General features: G+C 58.7%; 2 protein-coding genes across 4 annotated transcripts; one reads left to right on the top strand and one right to left on the bottom strand.

Moving 5' to 3' along the window:
• Positions 1–99: 99 nt before the first annotated feature.
• LOC114067445 (nuclear cap-binding protein subunit 2) lies at positions 100–2,887 on the top strand. The gene is made up of 4 exons (XM_027902897.1): positions 100–262; positions 374–555; positions 1,335–1,473; positions 2,098–2,887. The coding sequence occupies exons 1-4, from the start codon at positions 176–178 to the stop codon at positions 2,194–2,196; spliced, it is 507 nt and encodes a 168-aa protein (XP_027758698.1). The 5' UTR covers positions 100–175; the 3' UTR covers positions 2,197–2,887.
• A 5,501-nt stretch (positions 2,888–8,388) lies between these two features.
• SLC7A3 (solute carrier family 7 member 3) lies at positions 8,389–20,903 on the bottom strand. Of its 3 annotated transcripts, XM_027902895.1 has the most exons (13): positions 20,481–20,903; positions 19,681–19,717; positions 13,395–13,803; positions 13,045–13,203; positions 12,777–12,957; positions 12,563–12,675; positions 11,455–11,677; positions 11,134–11,273; positions 10,952–11,054; positions 10,461–10,672; positions 9,642–9,808; positions 9,270–9,378; positions 8,389–9,163 (listed from the first exon to the last, which is right to left on the bottom strand). In XM_027902895.1, exons 3-13 carry the CDS (start codon positions 13,762–13,764, stop codon positions 9,048–9,050), a joined length of 1,893 nt encoding a protein of 630 aa, XP_027758696.1. In that variant the 5' UTR covers positions 13,765–13,803; positions 19,681–19,717; positions 20,481–20,903; the 3' UTR covers positions 8,389–9,047. The 3 variants fall into 3 exon arrangements, with proteins under 3 accessions (XP_027758696.1, XP_027758695.1, XP_027758697.1); XM_027902894.1 differs by lacking the exons at positions 19,681–19,717; positions 20,481–20,903 and adding an exon at positions 15,661–15,754; XM_027902896.1 differs by lacking the exons at positions 19,681–19,717; positions 20,481–20,903 and adding an exon at positions 14,965–15,031.
• Between the last annotated feature and the right edge of the window lie 1,681 nt (positions 20,904–22,584).

Raw genomic sequence — 22,584 nt, 5'->3', positions numbered from 1 at the left:
CCGCCCCGCCTCTTCTTCCTGAGCGACAGCTCTTTCAACCAATCGCGAGGCGCGGCGGCTCCTCCTCCCCGCGCGTTCCGGTGCGCGAGGCGCTTCCGGAAGAATCCCGGGATCAGGGACCGGGATCGGGGACGGGGATCGAGGCCCGGGAGCGGGGCCCGGGCGGGCGGACGCGATGTCGGGGCTGCTGCACACCACGCTGAGCGGGCTCAACAGCGACTCGTACTGCGAGATCAGCCAGTACCGCGACCAGCACTTCAGGGTGCGCTTGGCGGGGCCGGGGGGTGGGGGGGGCCGTGGCCGGGGCAGGGCCGGGAGGGAGCGGAAGGCGGCGGGAGCGCTGACCCCGCCGTGCGCGCCTCTGTGCCCGCAGGGCAGCAGGCAGTTGCAGGAGAAGTCCCTGAAGATCTCCTCCACGCTGTACGTCGGCAACCTGTCCTTCTACACCACCGAGGAGCAGATCCAGGAGCTCTTCTCCAAGTGCGGGGATGTCAAGAGGATTGTCATGGGTCTGGACAAGATCAAGAAGACCCCTTGTGGCTTCTGCTTTGTCGAGTATCCTTTCTCTTCCCCTCCTGTCAGCCCGTGTGTGGTTGCCACTTTTAGTTCCAAACCCAGCCGTGCTTCTGCGGGAAGGGAGGCACAGCCAAGTGCTCTCTGCCAGGCACATCCCTTCCAACTTTACACCGTGCTCTCCCCCACCCTAACTGTGAGACAGACTGTGCAGTGGTGCTACACGTCACAAGTGCCACCGCTGCTCTGCTTTCTGGAGGTGGCAGAGAGCTACTTTAATTTTTTAATTTCTTCCATGGTTTTAGGGCCAAAACGAGAACTGAGCGCTCAGTCTGAGGTCTTCTGTGGCCAGAGCACGTGTTGGCTTTCTCACCTCAGCTTTACACCTGAAGGAAGCAGCAGGATAAGCCAGGGGGGCGTTCCCAGGCCCAGGGTACATGCTCGTGCAGGCCGTGCCACGAGCTGTCTGTGCAGAGCTCCCCTTTTGTTCTCCTTCAGTCAAGTTCCACATAGCACAAGGAGGCATATTACCTATTTCTTTGCCCTTAGCCAAGGCTTTAATGTCTTTGTTTCATCTTCTTGTCTGTGCAGGCACTGACATTAAAGTGCAGGCTCCTCTCAGAGCCTTGGCCGGTTTTAGCGCAGTTTTTGATCCTGTGGGGGAAGAAAAGAGGCTGGAGGGCAGGGGTGGTTTTCTTTTCTTTTTTTTATCTGTTTCTCAAATACAATAGCTCTCTTTTTTAGTTTTCCATCTGCCCAACCAAAAAAAAAAAAAAAAAACAACACCAAACAGGCTTAGGTGTCCTTATAGAGTGGCTCAGGTACTACACGAGGGCGGACGCCGAGCACGCCATGCGGTTCATCAACGGCACGCGGCTGGACGACCGCATCATCCGCACCGACTGGGACGCTGGCTTCAAGGAGGGCAGGCAGTACGGGAGAGGAAAGACTGGAGGGCAGGTAAAGGCAACACCAGTGCACCACCCCCCCCCCCCAAAAAAAAAGGGCTCTGGTACTTCTTAGCTTGTTTTGTGTCACGCAGACCGTAAGGACCTGACGGCAAAGTTTAGCCGCTCGCGGGTTGTTTTGGTAACTGGCGCCTGGGACCCTTTCCATCCAGGACTCCAAACTTGCTGTAGTGCAAGCAGAATGTTCTCAAATCCAAGCCAGTACTCTTGAAATGATGCACAATTTGTGTGGAGGGGGACAGTGTAGCTGCCAGGCCAATCTCATGACACAGCAAAGGTGTGAGGTTCCTTTGCAGATTTCCAGGGTGGAGGGGATAAAATGTTCCAGGGGGGCCAAGCCTGGCAATTCTGACAGTTGGGCTGCAAAGCTGAATGAAAATATTTTGGGCTCTTCCTCGCTTCTTATCTGAAAATACCTCAGCCATCAGATAGATATTAATTTGTAATTCTTACCACCTTTTTGGTGGATTATTTGAAGAGGTCTCAAACGAGTTGAAGTGCTTCTAGCCTGAACTTCAGTTCCCCAACAACTGAACAAGGAGTGGGGGGTGATTTTGAAGTCCAGGAGGAGACAGGAGTGCAGGTTAATGACGTGTGTGTCGTTGCTGTGCCCCAGGTGCGAGATGAGTACCGGACAGACTACGATGTGGGAAGAGGTGGCTTTGGCAAGATCATTCAGATGCAGAAGGCAAATCACCAGCCTGCAATCTATTAACTGCCACGTGGTTCCCAGCTCCTAAAGGGCTCTGTCCCTCCAGAGCTAGCCCTGTTCTCGCATTTGGGATCGGGGTATGGAGTGAGATCCAAGTTCCAGCAAAAGGTGGCCCTCCTTAGACTGTGGATATCCATGTATTCATTCTCCCTTCCTTCTGAGCTAGAGAGGATGTTCTGTGCTGATACAGGGCAACAAGGGGAAAAAAAAAAAAAAAAAAAAAGGACAGCTCTGCAGGATTCTGGGCAAGAAGAAGTGCAGCATGTCACACACACCTTATGCCACAACATCCTCCTCATGTTGCAGCTGAAGCAGGTGGCTGCCTCCAAGCTGCAGCTGCAGCCATGGTTGCTTTCAAATGGGACATTTTAAAAGCTTTCCACCATCTGAGCCCTCCAGGTGCCTCGTGGGGATGCACAAGAGATTCAGGTTTCTAATTTACAACCTCACCTGCTTAAAAAGCAGTATCACTGTTTGGATAAGAGACACGGAACAAGTGTTATAATCCACTTGGAGGTGCTTGTCTGCACATCTAGCCCTTGGGTTGGTCAGGGCCTGCAGAGCATTTCTCTTTGTGATGCCCCAGTGCTGCCTGGCTTTTCAGATCCTCGCTGTTCGGTGTGATTTTGTTAAAAAGTTTCTGTTAATTTTTTTAAATAAACAGTTGTATTGGCTCTGGCTGAGGTGAAGGTAATTTGACCCCAAGCAGCCCTCGTGGAGCTGTGCTTTGTGTTGGTAGCTGGGAAGGTGTTGATAACACACCAGTGTTTTGGCTACTGCTGAGCAGTGTCCCCACAGCATCAAGGCTGTCTATGATATTCCCCCCTCACCAGCAGGCTGGGGTGGGGCAAGATCTTGGGAAGGGGCAGAGCCTGCACAGCTGACCCAACCTGGCCAAAGGGATTGTTCCAGACCATACAGTGTCTGCTCAGCCATAAAAGCTAAGAGAAGGGAGGAGGGGGCATTCCTTAGGAAAACATCTGTGTTCTGGAGCAGCTGCTGTGTGTACTAAAGCCCTGCTTCCCAGGAAGTGGCTGGACATCTCCTGCTGGTGGGAAATAGAGGATAAATATTTAGTTTTCCTTTGTTTCCACAGGCGACCTTGCTTGATTAAACTGCCTTTATCTTGGCCCACAACTTCCGTTTCCATCTCACTTTCTCCCTGCCCTGTCCTGCTGAGGAGAGGAGTGACAGAGCAGCCTGGTGGGTACCTGGAGTCCAGCCAGGGTCAGCCCCCCACAGTCCTGTTGGTGCCCTGTGTGGGGCCTTAGTGGCAGTTTTGTGTCGGTGCGCTGTAGATGTATTCACTAAGCAGGCAGCTCCTGTCAGTCCCAGTTTGTTGGCTGCACTGCTTATCTCTTTGCTTTGCTGGGCTTGGGAACATGTTAGTACAAACCTCTGCTCTGTGCTCTGCCCTGGCACTGATGGCCTTGCTCTGCTGGGGGAGTGGATCAGGGAATACATCTCCCTCTCCCTAGCCAGGACTGATGTGGGTGGCTTTATTGTGCAGGCTCCTGAGGTCCCTGCTCACCCTTATATGAGCTGTTTAATACTACTAATTAACACTGCTGGCATATCACGGGGTCTGTGTAATCTGGTGTCATCCTGGTGTAAGAGAAGGCAACTTTTGGGTGAGTCAGTACTAAAATGTGCCCTGAGGCGGCCGGTCTGTGGGTGGCAGAGTGTGTGGAAGGATTTGGGCAGGTGCCTGGGGCAGTTATCAACTTCCATAGCCCAGGACTTCACACCTGAACAAGCAAGTAACCCTGGCAGACTGACATGCCTGCTGATAGAAGGGGGCCCCAGTGAGAACCAGCAGCTTCTGGCACTGTGCTGGGCTTTGGCATGAGCCTGCTGAGGTCAAATGGTCCATGTCATCAATTATTAAGGGAGGAGGAAGAAGAAGGGTTCAATCAAGAAGCTGGTTCTTCAGCACAAAAAAAAATGCAGGAGGAAGTGAGGGAATTTAGAGAAGTGGAAACTATCCAGTCTGACCTCAGCAGAACTTTGAGACATGCAGAAAGATTACACACACCAGGCAGGTATGTGGGTTCCTGACTGGCTGTTCCAGTGATGGGGTAACAGGGCCAAAAGTCAGCAGGAAGACAGGTAAGCCCAATGGCTAATCAGTTCTTGGGAATAAAATGACTAGATGGATATCATCGTGTCCCTATGGATGTGACCAAGGTAAGAACTATGCTAACAGCTAACAAGGAGAAGACACTAGCATTCCTAAGCCTGGTGGGATTCTGGGGAATGCATATTCCAGTTTATTGTCAGCTTGTGAGCCCGTTCCATCAAGTAACCCAAAAAAGGTAGGGACCAAAAAAGATACTTCCAAGCACCCTGACCAGAGGAGATGTAAACCCTTTTTGATCTGTCCCCAAGAACCTCTCGGCTAGGGCAGGTAATTCCACTGAACAAGTTAAATTCTGTCTGTAAATTTGCTTTGTATTGTGTAAATAATAGCAGCTGCTCCCTGCCCAGTAATGTGTCATCATGATTTTACATGCATTATCTCGTCTGGGGTGATAGAAACTGTTGCACGCACATCTGCAGACCAGGCACATAAGTTAAATTAGTTTAACATTCACGTGAAGTGTTGATAACTGAGCTAGAGGAGGTGTTACATTTGGTTTGCTGCAATGTCTCCTACCTGTTTGTTTTGCAAGTCAGGTTGTTGTGCCCATACAACTGTCACAGGTCTTGAAGGAACTGCATGTTTATTCTTCAGCACATCCTTTAAGCAGTGACAGCATTGAGTGGCCTGCCCCTGAGATGCAGTGAAAAGGAACAGGGCATTGACTTTAGAGTGAAAAATACAAGCAGTCACCGGCCCAGCCTTGCAAAGCACCACCAGAGTGAGATCCCTTGTGGAGAATATGAATTACAGAGGGAATAATTGCTTGGGTAAACACAGCAGGAAAACAGGAAAACTTAAGGAAGATGAAGAGGGGTAACAGCCTTTAAATCTAGGATTAGCAAAAACTCTCTTGTGTGTGAGGTAGAGAGACATAAGGCAAGCTTTATATAGTGTCATATAGGGTCCCACACTTTGCACACACACCCCAGAGGAGCAGATGAGAAGGACCATCTTGTCCTCCCTCCCACCCAGGAGGCAGACCACTTCACCCAGCAGGTCACTGTCAAACCCTGAGAAATCCCTCCTCTTCCCAGCCATCTTCTCTGCTTCCAGAGCTGCCATCAGCTTCATGTGCAGGCGCCAGCGTGGCCTGTGCAGATTCAAAAGGGTGGGTGCAGTCATAGCCCCCACTGACCAAGGATGGGCCCACGTGCATCACCAGCCTCCCCATCCCGTTGCCAGCGCCCTGTGCCAGCATCAGGAAACCCACTTGGATTTTCTTGTCCCCATTCACGTAGACTTTGCCATGGTGAGGGCAGTAGGCAGTGGTGAGGATGTGCCTTGGAACACCAGCACACACCCACACAGCCTGTGGGGATCCTGATGGTGGCAGAGAATCTCCGGGACGGACTGTGACAGGAACCACCCCTTGGCTGGTTGCAGTGTGGAGCAGGGAACACGAGTGGGAACCAGGTCACCAGCTGCAGCACTAGAAGAAAGGAGAGTAAGAGAAGAGCAACATCTGCCTGCAAAGGCAAAGCAAGGCGAATGTTAAGCCTGTACGATTAGAGAGCTCAGGGCCAGGAGGATTATTGGATGCACACAGCCTCCTGCCAGCTTCTGGGTCATGCATGCTTAAGCTTACCACAGAAAGCAGAAGGGTTGGGACCTGTCTGGAGCCAGGTGGGTGAGAAGTGATAGGAATCTCTCTGGCTTTGATCTCCTGGAGCTCTTCCGGACAGCCAGGCCCGTATGGCACAACCCGGAGCTGTTGCAGAAATATCAGGAGCTGAACGGTTTGCTCTGTCATGCTGGTGACCCCATCTGCCTGCAGTCAATTCCCTAGATTCCAGGACTCGTGTCCTGCTGATGGATTTGTGCTCCACCAGCAGGTCACCTGCAGGGAAGGGGATCTGAGAGTACCCACTCGCTGGCTTTACAGGGAAGAAGGTGGCACAGGGAGCCAACAGCCCTCCAGCTCCCCTTTAAATCCAGGGGAATTTAAATGGCAACAGGGAGATCACAAACCAAGCCCTAGCTGTATCTCCCAGGGTGGGGTCTCTCTGAGTGTCCCCCTCGGCTCTACAGCCAGCAAGGCAGCGCTGAGCCAGGAGCCAGCCCTGCTGCCCCTGCCCGTGCTGGTGCCCACACAGTGGCAGAGGCACAAGCAGGAGAGTCCTTCAGGTGTGCTTGGTGCTGTGCCAGGCCTGGAGCTGCCCTGGGGAAGGCCCATGGCTGGGCAGCAGGCAGGGACACAGCCTGTGCTGCCAGGCTGGGTGGAGGTGCCCCAGCTGCCAGGGTAAACCGCAGGCAGCTGCGTGCGGGGCTGGGCGCTTCCTTCCCCCAAAGGCTGGGTCGCCACAGGCCCCTCGGCAGCAAGGCCAGGCTCTGCTTTTTGCTGACTTTTCTCGACTTAGAAAATTGCCCCTTCCTGACCAGCATGGGAGGGGAAAGCCCACCCTACAGCCCCCGCCACCTGCCAGGAACGTGCTTCCCTCCCAGCCCCTCTGCACGCCAGAGCCGTGGGTTTGCTATCAGAGCAGCTCGGTAGCCCACAGGCAGGGTGGTGGGGCAGTGGGCACAGCAGGGAGAGCAGCCAGCTGGTGAGACAACACACACGCTGGGGCTCCAGCTGGCTGTCGTTCACCCACCAACTGGTGCACTGAGATGTCGAGTGACAACCAGTGTGGCCTGGGAAAGGCGGAGGTGCTGCCCAGCAGGAGGATATGGTGCCATCCCTTGGAGCTCTGCTAGCCTGCATGGAGCAGAAGGAGGCAGTTGGAGGCAGGGTTCCCCCAGAGTGGGTGTGCAGAGCTGGGACAGCCTCCCCAGGCTGGTAGCCAAGGGCAGAGTGCCCACCTGGCTCCTGCCAGCACCTGTGCCCATGGCAAGGTGACACCGACCCACCACAGACTGGTGGCTGCCAGACAGCTGCTTCCCCTGCTGAACTGCCATGGTGGGAGTTGCCCGAAGCTTCCAGAACCCTGCTCCATGTCCAGAGCTCTGCCAGTCCCACTGGATGCCCAGGATGGGATGGCAGTGCGCAGTGGGATGGCCTGTAGCCAGGCACGGGCATGCCCACAGGCACAAACAGAGCCACATATGGCCTTGGACATGCTCTCATGCATGGAGACACTGGCACAAAGGCATGGGGGGCAGTGCCAAGTGAGGGCTGCAGCTCTATCATGGGCCCATTGCCCTCTAGCCTTGGGTAACAGCACCACAAACAGGGACACGGGTGCCAGGGGGGCTGCAGGCTCAGGGCTCAGCAGGGCCCCATGTGCTGCCCCTGGCCAGAAGATACCCTCAAGGTGGGGTGGTGAAAGAATGGGGCACACCAAGGCACCAGCTTGACTAGGAGGGCTGAAAGCAGCCGTGAGGAGCCAGTGCCAGGAGCCAGTTCCACCTGGGGGCTGGAGCCTGAGGCTCTGGCAGGGCACCCCAGCCGGGGGGCACCGGGGCAGTGAGAGGCTGGCCCAGAGTCAGAGCAGGTACTGCAGCCCCTTTTACTCCAGGCTCACAGCTCCAGCCCAGGGGCCAAGCAGAGCTGATGGTGTGGGTGCCTCGCTGCTGACCGTGCAGTGACCCTGGTGCCACTGCCAGTAAACAGGGAGAGATGCCAAAAGCAAGCACGATCCATCTGCCCTAAATTAGTTTATGTTGAATAATGATGTCAGGACTGATTCAGACCAGACCAGAATCTGGAAAATCATCATCTCACATGGATGCAGCCCAGCTCCTGGCCCTGCTTCTTCTGCAGAACACCTCCAGGAGATATTTCCAAGGTCCTTGCTGCATCTGCTGCTACGGGACCTGGTGACACAATCCCTCACAGCACAGGGCCTGCAAGGCAGGGCCATGACAGGATGCTGTCCTGCCCCCAGGTACCAGCAGCACTGGTTTGAGCTGGCCTGGAGCACTGACAGTGCAAGAGTGGGTGGTTCTAGCTGGCAGATTCCAGGCAGGGAGCTCACCCAGCACAGCCTTGCTGGAACGAAGCATTGTTCTGCACTGGCACCAGCCTGGCACCCAACCCAGTAGCACGCAGGGACCTGCTCGGGGGGCCCATGACCACAGGGCGTTAACGGGAGACGCAGCAAGATCAGCAGAGGCAAGCACTTAAAAAATATTTATGAGGTATAAAAAACTGGCATTAAAACGCAAACTGTGCAAAAACACACAAGGTTGGACAGCACTACAGCTACACTGGGGACATCTTCACGGACACTGGAGCTAAGCAACATGGTCAGGGCAGCACAGGGCTCAAGTAGTGGATGTAAATCACAGGCCAGCTCAGTCCTGTGCTGGCAGGGAGTACCGGTCTGCTGGCAGTACCATGAGGATCAGAATGATTCATAGCAAACCTCTCTGCCCAGCTATAGCCATGGATGCCATGTACACAGCTGGCACTTGGAAACCCCAGAGAGGAGGTGGTAAACACAGCAACGTGACGGAACAGGAACCACTGCACCATCATGTGGAGCCTCCCGTGCACGGGGAAAGCACCTTTCGTGGTAGGAGGGCCGTACCATTGTTGCTGCTCCTCAGCAGGACAGAGACCAGGCCTGGCCCACCAGCACACCCACCCAGCCTGGAGATTTGTCTCCACGACCTCTGCTCTGCGAGGGGAAGGGGCAGCACATGACCAAGCTCCGCAGCCTGGACTCTGGGACTCCCTACAGGAGAGGGGGTGGATGCACTGTGCGGATCATGATCTTGTCCCCAAGCTGGAATACTGGCAGGGGTCCATGGAGTGATGGTGCCCAGTCCCTCAGACTGCAGCAGCCCCAGGGCTGAGGTCCAGTCCAGGATGGTGAAGAGGCTTTTCTTCTGCATTTTTCCCTTCCACGCTGTTCCGAATCCCATAGCCAAAGTAAATCACAAAACCTGCAGGACAGTTTCCATAATGAAATGCACATTGGTGGGCTGCCACCATTAACAACCCCCCAGGAGAGACCTGCAGGCATCGCACTCCCTGCCACAGGACACCTACCCACAACCATCCAGATGGCAAACCGCACCCAGGTGCCAGGATTCAGCTGCACCATCAGCAGGATGTTAACAAAGATGCTGAAGATGGGCAGGAATGGGAGGAAAGGTACCTGCAGGGGACAGGAAGGGCTGTGTCAGCTGTGCCTTGAGGGACCAGGTCGGGTTTGAGGATGCTGCTGGCCACAGAGGGACCCCATCCCTGCCACACCCAGAGAGCACCCAGGCACTTCCAGCCTGGGGACTGCATATCAGAGAGGTTCTGAGGGCTCTGGGCCTTCCTGGTAATTGCCTGGCAGCAAACCCTGCAACACCCAGATCCTGCTGGAGTCCATGGGGGTGCAGATGGATGCCACCTGCAGGGGGCTAAACTCACTTTGAAGTTTAACCGCGCGTTGCTCTGCGGCTGCCTCCAAATGATGATGGTGGGAATGAGCAACGCCACGAGGAGCAGCACCAGGACCACCATGCAGCCCACACTGGTGTCCTTCAGAGCAGCCATACTGAAGGTCAGGAACACACAGAGGCCTGTGACCACCGTGGCTGCAAGAGAGGGGGTAGTCAGGGGGTTGCATGGCCTCTCATAGACCCTGAGCCTCACCAGCAGCTGGGCTGAGGCACCCATTCCTCTTGGTCAGGTAAGGGGCCAGCACCTGCTGTCTCCAACACCCATTCCAAAGCCTCAGGAAAGCACTTTGCTGGAGGTGCTTGCCAGCCCAGCAAGCTGCAGGGAACCTGCACTCGGCTCGGCTCAGACCCAGCTCTGACACTCAGACCTGGCTGAGCCACCCCATTCTGGCTGCACAATGGAACCATTGAGGGACAAGCCAGAGCAAGCCAAGCCAAAGCACTCTCAAGGGATTGGGGACCACCCTCACTGGTGGCCAGCATGGGCCAGGCTCATCACAGGGATCTCCTGTGACCACCCACACATCCTTGGCTTAGCACTCGTGTCCTCCAGCACCCCCCGTGCACCCCAAAAACCACAGCTGTACCCTGCACTTGGCACCCTGCTCAGGGCAGGGTGGGTTCAGCATCTGCTGGCACTGCCAACAGCAGCTGGCACCCTGAGCCTCCTGGCCCCTTCTCCTCCACTTGGCCCCTCTCCATCCCTTCCTAGCTCTGCGGAGACGCACCAGAAACACTCCAGCCCCTGGCAGGAGGGGACATCAGCCACCAGCTCCCACTCACTCACCAATGACCGAGACACAGACGTAGACGATGCGCCCCGAGAGCGCGGTGGGGGTGTCCGAAGGTGGGTTAAACAGCGTGGAACAGGACAGGGTCTCTTTCTGCTGGGCGCTGGCAACAGTGACGCTCGGATTCATGATCACCCTCTCCTCCTCATTCCCATTCAGCTCCAGCATCTCCATGGCCTTCGGGGAGTTCAGCTGCCCAGACTGGTACCTGAGCAGGTAGGACAAGCTTGCAGCAGAGCCCAAGGAACTTTGTAGCCCAGGGGGACAGCACCCTCATATTCCTGCTGTTCCAGCAGCGGCCCCAGGACAGCCACTTCAAGAATGTGCCCAGAGACACCTCACAGGCTCTTGTGAGCAGCCTCCACCTCGGGGGCTGGACACTTCCCCAGGCTGCATGCCCCCAGGACAAAGCTGTGGCTAAAAAGCCCCCCGGCTCGACGCAAGGAACGTTCACCCTAGGCACCGCCACGCACAAGGAGTCACGCACCGGAGGATGAGCACGCACACCGCCACCAGGGAGTAGGCCAGCAACGTGCCGATTGACATGAGGTCCACCAGGTCCTTCAGTTCGAGCAGGAAGGCCAACACCGCTGCAATGAAGACACGCAGCATGAGCGCAGCTCCAGACCACTGCTGGGCAGAGCACGAAGCAGTGGCCAGGAGCCTTACCTGAGAGGAGCCCCGAGGCGATGGTGGCCAACAGAGGGGTCTTTGTGCGATCGTTGATGTTGGAGAGGCGCTTAAAGAGCAGCCCGTCCTCCGCCATGGCGTGGATCACTCGGGGCATGGGAAACATGGAGCCCAGCAAGCTGCCGTGGGGAGAGACGGCTTAGGGCCTGCCAGGCACGCTGTCCACACCCACCAGCCACACAGGGATGTGTACCAGGAGCAGGACAGAAGCCGGGCAGAGCAAACCCCCAGCCCAGCCTGGATGCATGCTGCCAGTCCCTGCGCTGGGCCAGGCAGCGCCAGGGATGGGGCTGGTCCTACCTGGTGGAGAGGGCACAGAGTGAGCCGATGGCAACGGCGTAGCGGGCGGGCTCCCAACCAACCGCCTTGAAAGCCTCGGGCAGAGGGCTGTCCTTGTTGACGAGGAAATAGGGCACCATGAGAGTCAGGGACGCAGAGACCCCGAAATAAGCCACAAAGCAGATGAAGAGGGACACAATGATGCCGATGGGGATCGAGCGCTGTGGGTTCCTGGCTTCCTCCCCTGTACAGAGAGAAGAGGCAGCATGTGTCCCCACTCCATGGCACAGCATGGGGCAGCTAGCCCCAGGGGATGGCAGCATGGGACTGGGCAGCAGCAGGCAGGGGCTGTTGGAGAGGAGGGGTCTCCAGCCATCCTGCTGTGCTGGTAGAAGCTTTGGCACTGCTGAGAGCAGAGGCGTGTGGCTGCAGCCCCGGCTTCCACGGATGCAGCTGCCTGGCAGCCCCCCTGGCCATGCCAGCTCTTTACCCCCACCCTTCCCTCTCCTTACAGAGCCTGCTGAACAGAGGTTCTCCATGCACCTCGGCTTTGCCAAGATGTGCTGTGCCACGCTCCCAGCAAGGGGCTCAGCAGCAGTGTAGGAGGAAAGGAGGAGGCTGCTGGGCAGCCCCTGGGGGCAGGGAGGCACAGGCAGGTCAGGCAGAACAGCCTGTACCAGCCACCCACTAAGTAGATTTCTGGAGGAATGAGAGGAAATTAAGAGGGCTCCCTGTGTTCCAGGAAGCAGCGGTTCTGCACGAACCCAGCCATTTAGAAAAAGGTTGCTTGAGGCTGGGAAATAACCAGGAGGCACTCACAATTCCCAGGACTGTCACAGCCTCGGCTCAGCAGTCAAAAGGCTCCCTGCTGCTTCGGGAGCTGCGTGCACAGGGAGGGTGCAGCCCTGCTCCCACCATGTGGTGTAATGAACCCCTTCTCCTGCAGCAGCAGGGCAGGCTGTGAGCCCTTTCGCCTGGCCCAGCTGGAGACAGAGACTCTGCAGGGAAACCTCCCAGGGGTGGTGGGACCAGCTCTTTCTCACGCCATGGAGCATCCTCCCCAGCAGATTCCAGACAGCTGCTGGCTGTGCAGGGGAAATGCCCACACCACCCTCACCCAAGGCAGTACCTGTAGTGGCAATGCAGTCAAAGCCCACAAAGGCATAGAAACAGGTGGCAGCACCGGTCAGGATCCCTTCCAGTCCAAAGGGGACAAACCCTCCGGAGCCAAAGGCTGTGTTCCTGGAAAGCAAGGAGGAGAGCAGCTGCCATGGGGTCCATGGACAGTGGGGCCTAAGCCTGCCCTGTGCCAGACGCTGGCCTGGCACAGCTGCTCTCCTTACATGTGATCATCATGTAGGTCTGAGTGCGTGAGGTTGACATAGTCCTCCTCTGAGAGCTGCCAGTTCTTGATGTTCCCCTTGACGAAGCCAGCGATGATGACGAAGCTCAGCACCAACAGGTTCACCGCTGTGAAGATTTTGTTGACGAGGGCGGATTCGCTGACACCAAAGGCCAGCAGTGCTGTGGGGACAGAAGAGGTGAGTGGGAACTCATTGGGCCTCCCATGCTGCCACCCACAGTGCCACGGAGCCCTTCCTACATACTCACCAGTCAGCAGCGCAATCAGGATTAGTGCAAAGAAGTCCGGGCGCTCGGCCAGCACCCCGGGCAGGTGCAGCGTGGTCTTGTTGGCGAAGAAGGTGGAAATGTGGTTGCCAATGATGTTGTCAAATGCTGCGCTCCAAGCTCGAGCCACACTGGCCGTACCTTGTCAGTGGCAAATCCAGGAATCAATTTGAGCCCCGGGCAGAGTGGCATCACCCCCACCTCAGCACCCATCTCCCTGCTGATCCCACCCCACTCATCCCACATGCTGCCCCCAGAAACCCCCTCGTGCTGACAGAACTGTGCTGGAAAGAGCCCAGGCACACGTGCCAGCACAGTGCCTGGCCTCATACCTATCACATAGGAGAGAATGAGGTTCCAGCCGGTTGTAAAAGCCCAGATCTCGCCGACGGTGACGTAGCTGTAGAGGTAGGCAGAGCCAGCCTTGGGGACACGGGCCCCAAACTCTGCGTAGCAGAGTCCAGCCAGTACGGATGAGAAAGCAGCCACCAGGAAGCAGAGAACTATGGAGGGACCGGCCATCTCCTTGGCTACCTCCCCGGCCAGCACGTACACGCCGGCCCCCAGCGTGCTGCCCACCCCCAGGGCGATGAGGTCCAGTGTGGAGAGGCAGCGAGCGAAACGCGTGTCGTCGGAGCTCAGATCCACCACGCGCCGGCGGATCAGCATCTTCCCAATACTGGTCATTTTTTCCCTGAACATCTTGTCCTCTCCTGGGTGGTGCTCAGCTGCTCAGAAGCCCTGCAAGAGAAGGGACCATAGGAGTGTGAAGCTCAGTGTCCCTCAAGCAGCAAGACCAACGCCGCGGGGAGCAGGGCAGGCAGCGATGCCCAGAGGAGCCTGTTCCCAGCTGACCTGTTAGCACCAACCCCTGCCACGCTGTAGGGCAGAGACTCTGGTGGGTCCCTCCAAGGCACTGTGGGGTTGCACATACCCCATCTGCACATCTCCTGCACCAGAACAGTGAGCCAGGGATGAACCCAATGAGTCCATGGTGGGAAACAGGCACATTGCTCGAGCACTGTGTGGTCCCAGCCAGGGCGCCCCTGGGCACGTCCCAGAGCTTGCCCACTGTTTTCCAGCAACTCCCCACTGATTTGGCAGCCTGTAGATCCTTCAGCCCAAACTTGACTGCGGGTGCATCCCTCCGGCCTGGCATGTGGGTGTGCACATCAGCAATGGTGGGGAGACAAAGCATTCCTCCAGCAGAGGATTTGGCAGGCTGGGCTGACTCACTGGGATGCAGCCATTCCTTTCAGCATCTGCACCACACCCTTGACAGGGATGTATAACCAGACACAGCACAGGCCCCCAGCACAAATCCCTTGCCTGCTAAAAGTGCCAAGCTGCCTGCAAGCTCTGCAGGCTGTAATCACCTTGAACATGCGAGCAACAGCATCCTCTGGCTCGTAGGAGCCACCCATCCCCGAAAAGCTCTAAAGATGAGCACCTTGTGAAGCAGGCATCCAGCACATGGGGAGAGGAGCCGCAAGGAAAGCGACTCCCAATGCCCACGGCCATGGCTGGCACCTGTGCCCATCACTCGACCACCTGCCCACCAGTGTCTTATCCCTTCATTGGGAAAGGAAACACACCCCAGCCAGGTGCCCAGGACAGCACCAATGCTGCGCTGCAGGGATCAGTGTAACAAGAGGATAACTTTGTGACCCTTTTCCATAGAGGGGGATTATCAGCTAGGGTCACAGGGGTAGCCACCAGTGGCAGCCACCCATGGCTGCTTCCTCATAACTAGCAAACCTGCCTGTTTCTGGAGACACCTCCTCCCGAGTTGGCACGTGTCACATTCAGCCTTGGCCCAAGGAACTGCCCCAGCCCACTTAGCCTCTGGGCTTGGTTTCAAGGCAACAAGTGCCCCAGCACTGGCACCCTCCCCAGCCCTACCTGGAGAGCTCTGGCTGCCTTCCCCAGGGCTGCTCGATTGTTCCAAGGATTTCTGACACCCGATGAGCTGCGGAGTTGCAAGCAAGGGGATGGCTGCAGAAACGTGCTCCGCCCTTATTGTGAAAGCAAGGCCGAGAAAAAAAGGCGCGAGTGGCACCGAGCAGGAAGATGGGGGATAGCATCCCCTTGTCCCGCCGCGCTCGATGTCGGGAACGCGCTGAGCATCCAGAGGAGCACCACTCCCTGTCAGAGCCGGCTGAGGGACAGCGCTCGGTGAGCACCGGGGGAGCCTCGGCCCACGGCCGGAGAGGTCTCGCTGAAAGACACGTTGTCATCCGAGTGCCCAGCGAGCTACGAACGGGCAGAGGAGCGGAGAAGCAACGCGTTGGGCGACAACAGGAGCCTCCCGCTGCATCCCAGTGCCCACCGCATCCCGCCGCGACTCGGGGCAAGTGCCGGGGGCCGCCAGCCCCCGCTCGGGACCATTCCTCCAGCCCCCGCGGGGGCATCTCCGGTCCCGAGGAGTGCCAGTCAGGCTCGGTGCCGCCGGGGTGTCCGGCACAGCCCCGGGGATGGCAGAGCCCGAACGGGACGCCGGGGCGCGATTCGCCACGTGCTGGCGGCAGCTGATGCAAGCGCGGCACTGGTTGCGCCACGGCCCCTCCCGGCGCGGCGGCAGCGCCCGCCGACACTCACCGGCGGCACGGCTCGGTACGGCTCGGTACGGCTCGGTGCTGTTCAGCTCGCTCCGGTGCGATCCCGTCCAGCTCAGCTCAGCTCAGTTCAGCTCAGCCTAGCTTAGCTTGGCTCCGCTTGTTCTGGGAATGCCGCTCCCGGAACCGCCGAAATTAACGGCGGGCCGACTCCGCCCTTAAGGCGGCACCCATCGCTCGCTGAGCCCCCGCGGGACCAGCGGGAACAAATGCCGAGGAGCCCGTGCCCTCCCAGCGCCGCGGGTGCCCGGTTCCCCGCCCCCGGCCACCCCCATCGTCAGAGTTTTTAAAAAATAAAAATTCAAAAAATAAGTGGTACCGGGGCGAGGGCCAGGCACGGCTCCGCTCGGCCGCCGGGAGTGCGGCTGCCGCGGGCGGCAGGTCCGAGACCAGAGCAAGGCACCGTGCGGTCGGTGCCGTCAGCCGTGTTCCCTCGGGAAGGCCACGCAGGGGGCGGCTGAGGGGTCCCCGGGGCCAGATGTGCCATAAGGGCAGAGCCTGCCCCGGCCTTGCTCTGTCGGGGCTGGGAACGAGGCGAGGAGGCGAGGCCGGCCCCGCTCCGGAGCTCAGCCTAAGGCATGGAGAAGGACTGTGCTACGAGCCCCGTGTGCTCCGCAGGGAGCGGGTCCCGGGCAGCGCTCCGCTACAGCCTCCTCAACTCCGGGAGCAACAGGCAGCCTAAGAGATGGGAAAAGCTGTCGGGAGAACCGCTCGGCTGCCAGGCCGGCACCCTCCTCGGCAGCACGCAGGCCGGTACCCGCAGACCTGATGCAATCCAGTGCTCGCATGTCGTGAGCGCCCATTCAAACTGGCAGCGATGCCGGAAGGGTGAACCAGCGCCTCCCTGGCATATATATAGGTAAGGCTCTGCTCTGGCGCCGCTGTCGAGGCAACAGGTCCAGCCGCTTCTCTCCTCAGAAATCGACCTCAGGATGAGGGAAATACCACCGCAGCAGCTGCGATGACCTCACGGCGACGGAACACCAGCGCATCCTGTGAACGTCACTACCAGGCAGGGTATGCCCCCGCTTCCCAGCCGTGTGCACCCGCGAGTCATCAAGGCCCCTTCCCTTTCCGGCCCCATGACTCCCACTGGAAACTAAGTTCAAGATCAAGTTGCAGAATCCCCTTTCCCTGAGCTGTTAAGAGTCCGGATGCTTCCCACTCCTTCCTGCAGGCGAGGACCCAGCTGGGCAGCACCATCGCCGAGGGTGCTCTCGGGCAGGGCTGGCAGCACCACGGGCACAGCAGGACTCCAAGGGGTGGCACAGACAGACAGACACTGGGTGGATTCCCAGGGCAGTGAGGGAGCAGATGACACCAAAATCATCCTGTTCCTAGAAACCCTGTTGCAACAGCACGTGTTGGGAGATAGTTTCAAAGACGGAGCAGCATCGGGCATTGAACATGTCTTCAGTTCCCAGACCTCACAGGCAGCTCCACATCTGTCTTCCCAGTACTCCATCCTCACTTCCCAGTCTTTCCATTCTCCACCCTGTCATTCAGGGCCCTGAGCCAGCAGCGCAGGCCAATGGCTGAGAGCAGGTAGAGGCATGGAGCAACCCAAGGGCACGTCCCAACAGGAGCAGCAGGAAGGCAAACAGTGGCAGGGCACATGTAGCCAGCATAAAGGAGGGTAAGAGATGGCTCTAGCCCAGAAAGAGGGCCAAAAGCCCTGCAGAAGCAGATCCAAATCAGCCCTTGGATACCCTCATTACCTTCCACAACTGAAGCACAGGATATCAAGTCCAGCTTTGCCAATGAGTGCCTCTCTCTTTACAAACAATAAATCTAGCAGGGCACATCTTCTAGTCAGCTCCCTCCAAGAAGTTGTGTTGGCCGTGCACATACAGGGAACCCCCCGTACACCGTGGCAGAGCGCTCTCCTGCGGATCGTGATGCCACTGGAGCTGCCCAAATGACCGAGTGCCCAGCAGGGCTGGGACAAAGCTGACAGAGCTTGCCTGGGCAGCCATCCCTGCACACAGCCCAGGGCAGCTGCCCCAGGAGGGAGCGGGGACTGCCTGTGCCACTCCGGGCCAGCCAGAACACCAGCCAGAGGCAACAGGAGAGCAGGAGCAGGCCAGCCTTCCCAGCCCAACCTCGGGGCACTGCCAGCACCAGACAACGGGACTCTCCAGGCCTCCCTCAGGCAGTGCAACAAAGTGCCTGCATCAGCCCACCACACAGAGAAGGCAGCAGAGCAGGGCTTCCAAGGCAGGGAGACACTGAGTCCCAAGTACTGCTTCCCCAACACCTGCCCCCAGGCACTGCTAATAAACCAGTAAATAATAGTCCATGGCTGCATCAGCCAGCACTGGCTCTTTTCACATCCAGCATGAAGGTGGTTGAAGGAAGGAACCTGCCCTTACGGCTGCCCGCCCCCATCACACATCCAAGCATCCCACCTGGAAGCACCAGGTCTGTCCTGAAAGGCTTCCCAGAGCCCTGCTCTGCCTCCATCCACCAGCACCCAGCTCCTCCTTGCAGCACACCTCAAGTCTCTGGCTGAGCCACAGCTGGGCACAGACCTGCCCTGTCTGCCCAGCATTTGGGGAACAGTGGGCAGCACTGGGCACTGCCCCTACCCCAGCAGACAGCAAGCACCACTGGAAAACACACCTTTATTTTAAATACAAGGAATTGAATCATTCACTCATTCAACAGTTCCACATGTATCACTGGCCCAGAGGCTCAGGCAGGCAGACATGTGCCCATGTGCCAGCTGTCAGTCTATCCCCAAGTCACCGCCCTCGAACACTGCTGCATCTTCCACACAGACTCCTGGGAAGCAACAGCAGCATCCAACCACTAGTGCTCCTGGCACTCAGCACCTGACCCACGGGAAAGGCCACGAGCTGTGTGCCTTCCACCTGGCAGCCCTCGGTTACAGCGGCAAGGGATCACCGGAGCACCCCTGCAGCCTGCCAGAGGTGAGGGCTCACTGCAGGGAGGGCACATACCTGCTGCTCTGAGCTGAGCCTGCAAGGAACAGATTGTCTGCTGATAGGCTTCACACTGGGCAGTCTTGTCAGCTGCAGGCAGGAGGCAAGAAGGGCTGTGCTCAGCCCATCCTGAACACCTCAGCCCCAGACCCTTCAGGGCAGCAACTGAGATCCTGTTCTATCCCCTGAACAAGAAGCCAGCCCCATCTCCATGGAGCTGCAGGCTCTGGGCTCCAGGGAGGAGCACAGGGGGTGTCACCTGGATTGCCGGTGTCCTGCAGCCCTCAGGACAGCCAGACCCACATACCAAGCTCCCCCTTCACTTGCTCCAGCTCTTTTTTCACCCGCTCCAGCTCCTGGGACAGCTGATCATCTGCAGACTGGCAAGGGCAGGGTGTAAGTGCGATGCAGGGAGTGGTCACCCCCCCGCAGCAACCAGCAGCTCAGCCACAGCACAGCCCATCCTCTGGAGGAGCAGTGCAGCCCATCCAACACCCCAAGCCCATCACCCTGGGGACCCCTTTCCAGGGGGTGTCCACCACAGCAGCAGTGCCTGGCAAAGGAGCCACAGTTCACTTAGCAGTGAGCACCTGCCAGCACCTGTGTGTAACAAGAATGCCTTTGGCAGGTCACAGCCACAGAGTGAAGAGCCCTAAAACAGCTGGCAAATGCACAAACATATTTTTTAGGTAGGAGAATTCATAGCTTAGGAGCTTCACCTTGCTGCAAGGTGTGCTCACTCCATCCTGGGTACATGTCCAACATGTCAGGAGGTATAAAAGGGACAACAGAAGCCACAGGAGGTTTGCATGTTTCAAAAAGCCCTTAAAAATCTAACTGGAGAGAAGCCTACAATCCCCTGAGTGTTGGAGAGGTGGTAATGCCATGCAGTAAATGCACGTGGTCTTGTGTAAACCCTAGGGAAAGGCTAAATCAGCTCAGGTGCCATCCAGGAAATTGGCAGCCCCAGGTCCCATCATCTTCCACCTCTGGCATAGCTGGCCCCATCAACAGTGCTGAACAGTGCTCTGTGCTGCCAGGACATGGCTGGCTCTTACCTGCTCAGCAGGGACTGCATCTTCACACCCTGAAAGCAGGCCAGGGGCTGCTGACCTGCTGGACAAAGAGGTCTCCACGTACTCCCACGTCTGGTCAGCCTTACCTGTGAAGAGAGGTGTCAGCACAAGAAACCTGCCATTCTCAGCTCCTCTTCAAGCAGGCCACAGAACTGCTCCAGACCAGGAGAGCCAGAGGTCTCCCGGCACCTTCAGCCCAACAGCTACTGTTGGGCTGGACGTGGGGATGCTGCTGGGGGAAGGTGCTCCTGCATGACCTCACTCCCAGCAGTGCTGGGCTCCTGCTAGGAGTCTGCCTGCACAGGGAGAGCAGGCAGCTGCCCCAGGCAGGGCAGGGCTGTCCTAGCAGAGTGGGAACTGTCTTCTCACTTCCTCTCCCTCTGCAGGCTGCCCCAGCTGCAGTTCCTGGGAAGGCAGCACACTCCACCTGCAGTACCCTCAGCTAGGACCTCCCTGGGGAGCAGCACTGCCCAACGAGCAGCTGCCCATATTTCCCCAAACTTACCCCAGCACAAGGCAAGAATCCACCAGAGGCCAATGCAGAGTCTCCTCACCATGATACACTCACAGGGTGCTTGGTTTTCAACAGGCCTTTGGCAGTCAGGAGCCATGAAAGCTCTGGAGGGGCTCCTCTCTACCAGGGAGCAAACTGCAGCTCCCCACCCCTGTGTGGGACCCCCCCCTCATCCTGCTCACCTGCTCCCAAGACAGTCCCTTCCGCAACCAGCCGTTCTTTGCTCTCACCACTTTCCTTCAGCTCTTGGGTCCTATTGCACACCGTCTCCTGTGTAGTTGATCCTGAAGTGAGACCCAGGGAATGAAAACAAAGAGCATCAACCCCTACTCAGACAGTGCCCTGACTGACCAGGGCTGCTCCCTGTCCTGTGGATGAGCACCAGATTTGCTCAGTCTCTTTGCTGGGTGCTTCTCCAGGGAAACAGACTTCACCTAGCCTTGCTGCTCCACATTTCACCTCCCCTCCTCTGAGCCCGAGAACATGCAATCCCCTCCAGTCCTTTCCCCAGGAACAGCTTTGACCCTGTAGCCGAGATCTGACTGTTCTTCCCACGGCAGCAACTCCCCCCTCCCTGCCACGACTCCGCTACTTCTGAGGTTTCTGCCAAGACTCACCCTTAGTGACGCAAAAGCGCGTGGATGAAGTCGCTCTTCCCAGAGGCTGCAATGAGGAGCGGGAAGCCACGGTAGGAATTGCTGTCGAGAGTCTCGAGGAGGGCTGTTTGTGACCCCCAGCCTTGGCAGCAGCTACAGTGAACAAACATTTAGGCACAGAGGCTGCTGCTCCGAAGCAGCTACACCGCACCCCTCCTCAGGCAGCCTGGGGCTCAGCTGTCCCATGGGCACCACTGCCACAAGACCACGGGGTGAGGGCTCCAAAGCCAAAGGGCTGCTAGCCCACGTTGGCAGAAGGGCAGTGTTAACATCACTTGGGGCATGAGCAAGTTTCCTAGGCTCCTGCCTGCACCGCTCCCAAGGATTCCCCACTCCTCCTGCTCTGTCCTTGGCCACGCTGCAGCCCAGGTCAATCCCCTTCTCCCTTCCAGCCGCAGCATCAGCCCCCCCACACTTCCCCACTTCGCTTGAGGCCAACTGGCAGGTGCAGAATTACTTTTCATCTGTGCGTCCCGGGGGGCGGGTTTGGGAAGGGCGGAAGGTTGTGCCTGCTGCGAAGTCCCGCCGGGATGCTGAGCCCTGGACCTGGCAGGCGGCACCCCCTTCAGCCTGGTACCTGTGGGAGAGAGGGAGGGCACAGCAGCGCCGGGCAGGCAGCGGCCGTGCCGGGGCTCTCCGCAGCGACCCCGCTTACCTGCGGGCTGGAGGAGCCGCTTTGGGCAGGCCGAGGGGAGCTGCGGCCCCTGCGAGGCCCGTGTGCGGGCCGGAGCGAGCCTGGCGCGGCCGCGGCCCGGGGAGCGGGCGGCGAGGCCGGGGCGGCCCCCCGAGGGCTGGGGGGCACCGCGCCGAGCCCGGGCGAGCGGGCGGGCCTCGGGGCCAGCGCCGGCTGCGGGCTGCGGGAGGCACACGGGCTCCTCTCGGGCCGGGCCCGGGGCGGCAGCGGCCTCGCAGGTGCTTGTGCCCGAGCCCGGGATGGGCAGCGGCGTGGAGGTGACGGGCCCGGCGGGCTCGGCGGCCGCGGCCAGGCGCAGGCGGTCGGCGATGAGGCGGCACTCATCCTCGAAGAAGCTGAGGTAGAGCGGGGAGTCCTCCGAGTGCAGCGCCCGGGCGTGCTGCAGCAGGTCCGGGCAGCCTGGCGAGCCGGGGCCGGTCCCCGAGCCCGCCCGCGGGTCCGGCCGCCACATCGCGCCCGGGCACGGCCGGGGAGAGCCGGGAACCGCCGCCCGCCCCCGCCCTGCGCCCGCCCCGTCCCGACCCCCCGGCTCCCCCGCCCCGCCAGCACCCAGGACCGGGCAGACGCTCGGCTTCACAGTCCTTCTGTTTACTCACGAGCAGTCTAGCAGGGCATCTTAACTAGTCATCGCCCGTAGTACCCGCACCAAGAAGTTGTGTTGGCCGTGCACGTACAGGGAACCCCCCCCGTACACCGTGGCAGAGCGCTCTCCTGCGGATCGTGATGCCACTGGAGCTGCCCCCACGACCCAGTGCCCAGCAGGGCTGGGACAAAGCTGACAGAGCTTCCCTGGGCAGCCACCCCTGCACACAGCCCAGGGCAGCTGCCCCAGGAGGGAGCAGGGGCTGCCTGTGCCACTCCGGGCCAGCCAGAACACCAGCCAGAGGCAACAGGGGAGCAGGAGCAGGCCAGCCTTCCCAGCCCAACCTCGGGGCACTGCCAGCACCAGACAACGGGACTCTCCAGGCCTCCCTCAGGCAGTGCAACAAAGTGCCTGCATCAGCCCACCACACAGAGAAGGC

This window comes from Empidonax traillii, unplaced genomic scaffold (genome assembly GCF_003031625.1).
Source record: "Empidonax traillii isolate 1590-97213 ecotype Southwest subspecies unplaced genomic scaffold, ASM303162v1 scaffold918:size355816, whole genome shotgun sequence".
NCBI classification, from domain to species: Eukaryota; Metazoa; Chordata; class Aves; order Passeriformes; family Tyrannidae; genus Empidonax; species Empidonax traillii.
Note: the sequence above shows the minus strand (reverse complement) of the source record. Positions and strands in the feature narration are given on the sequence as shown.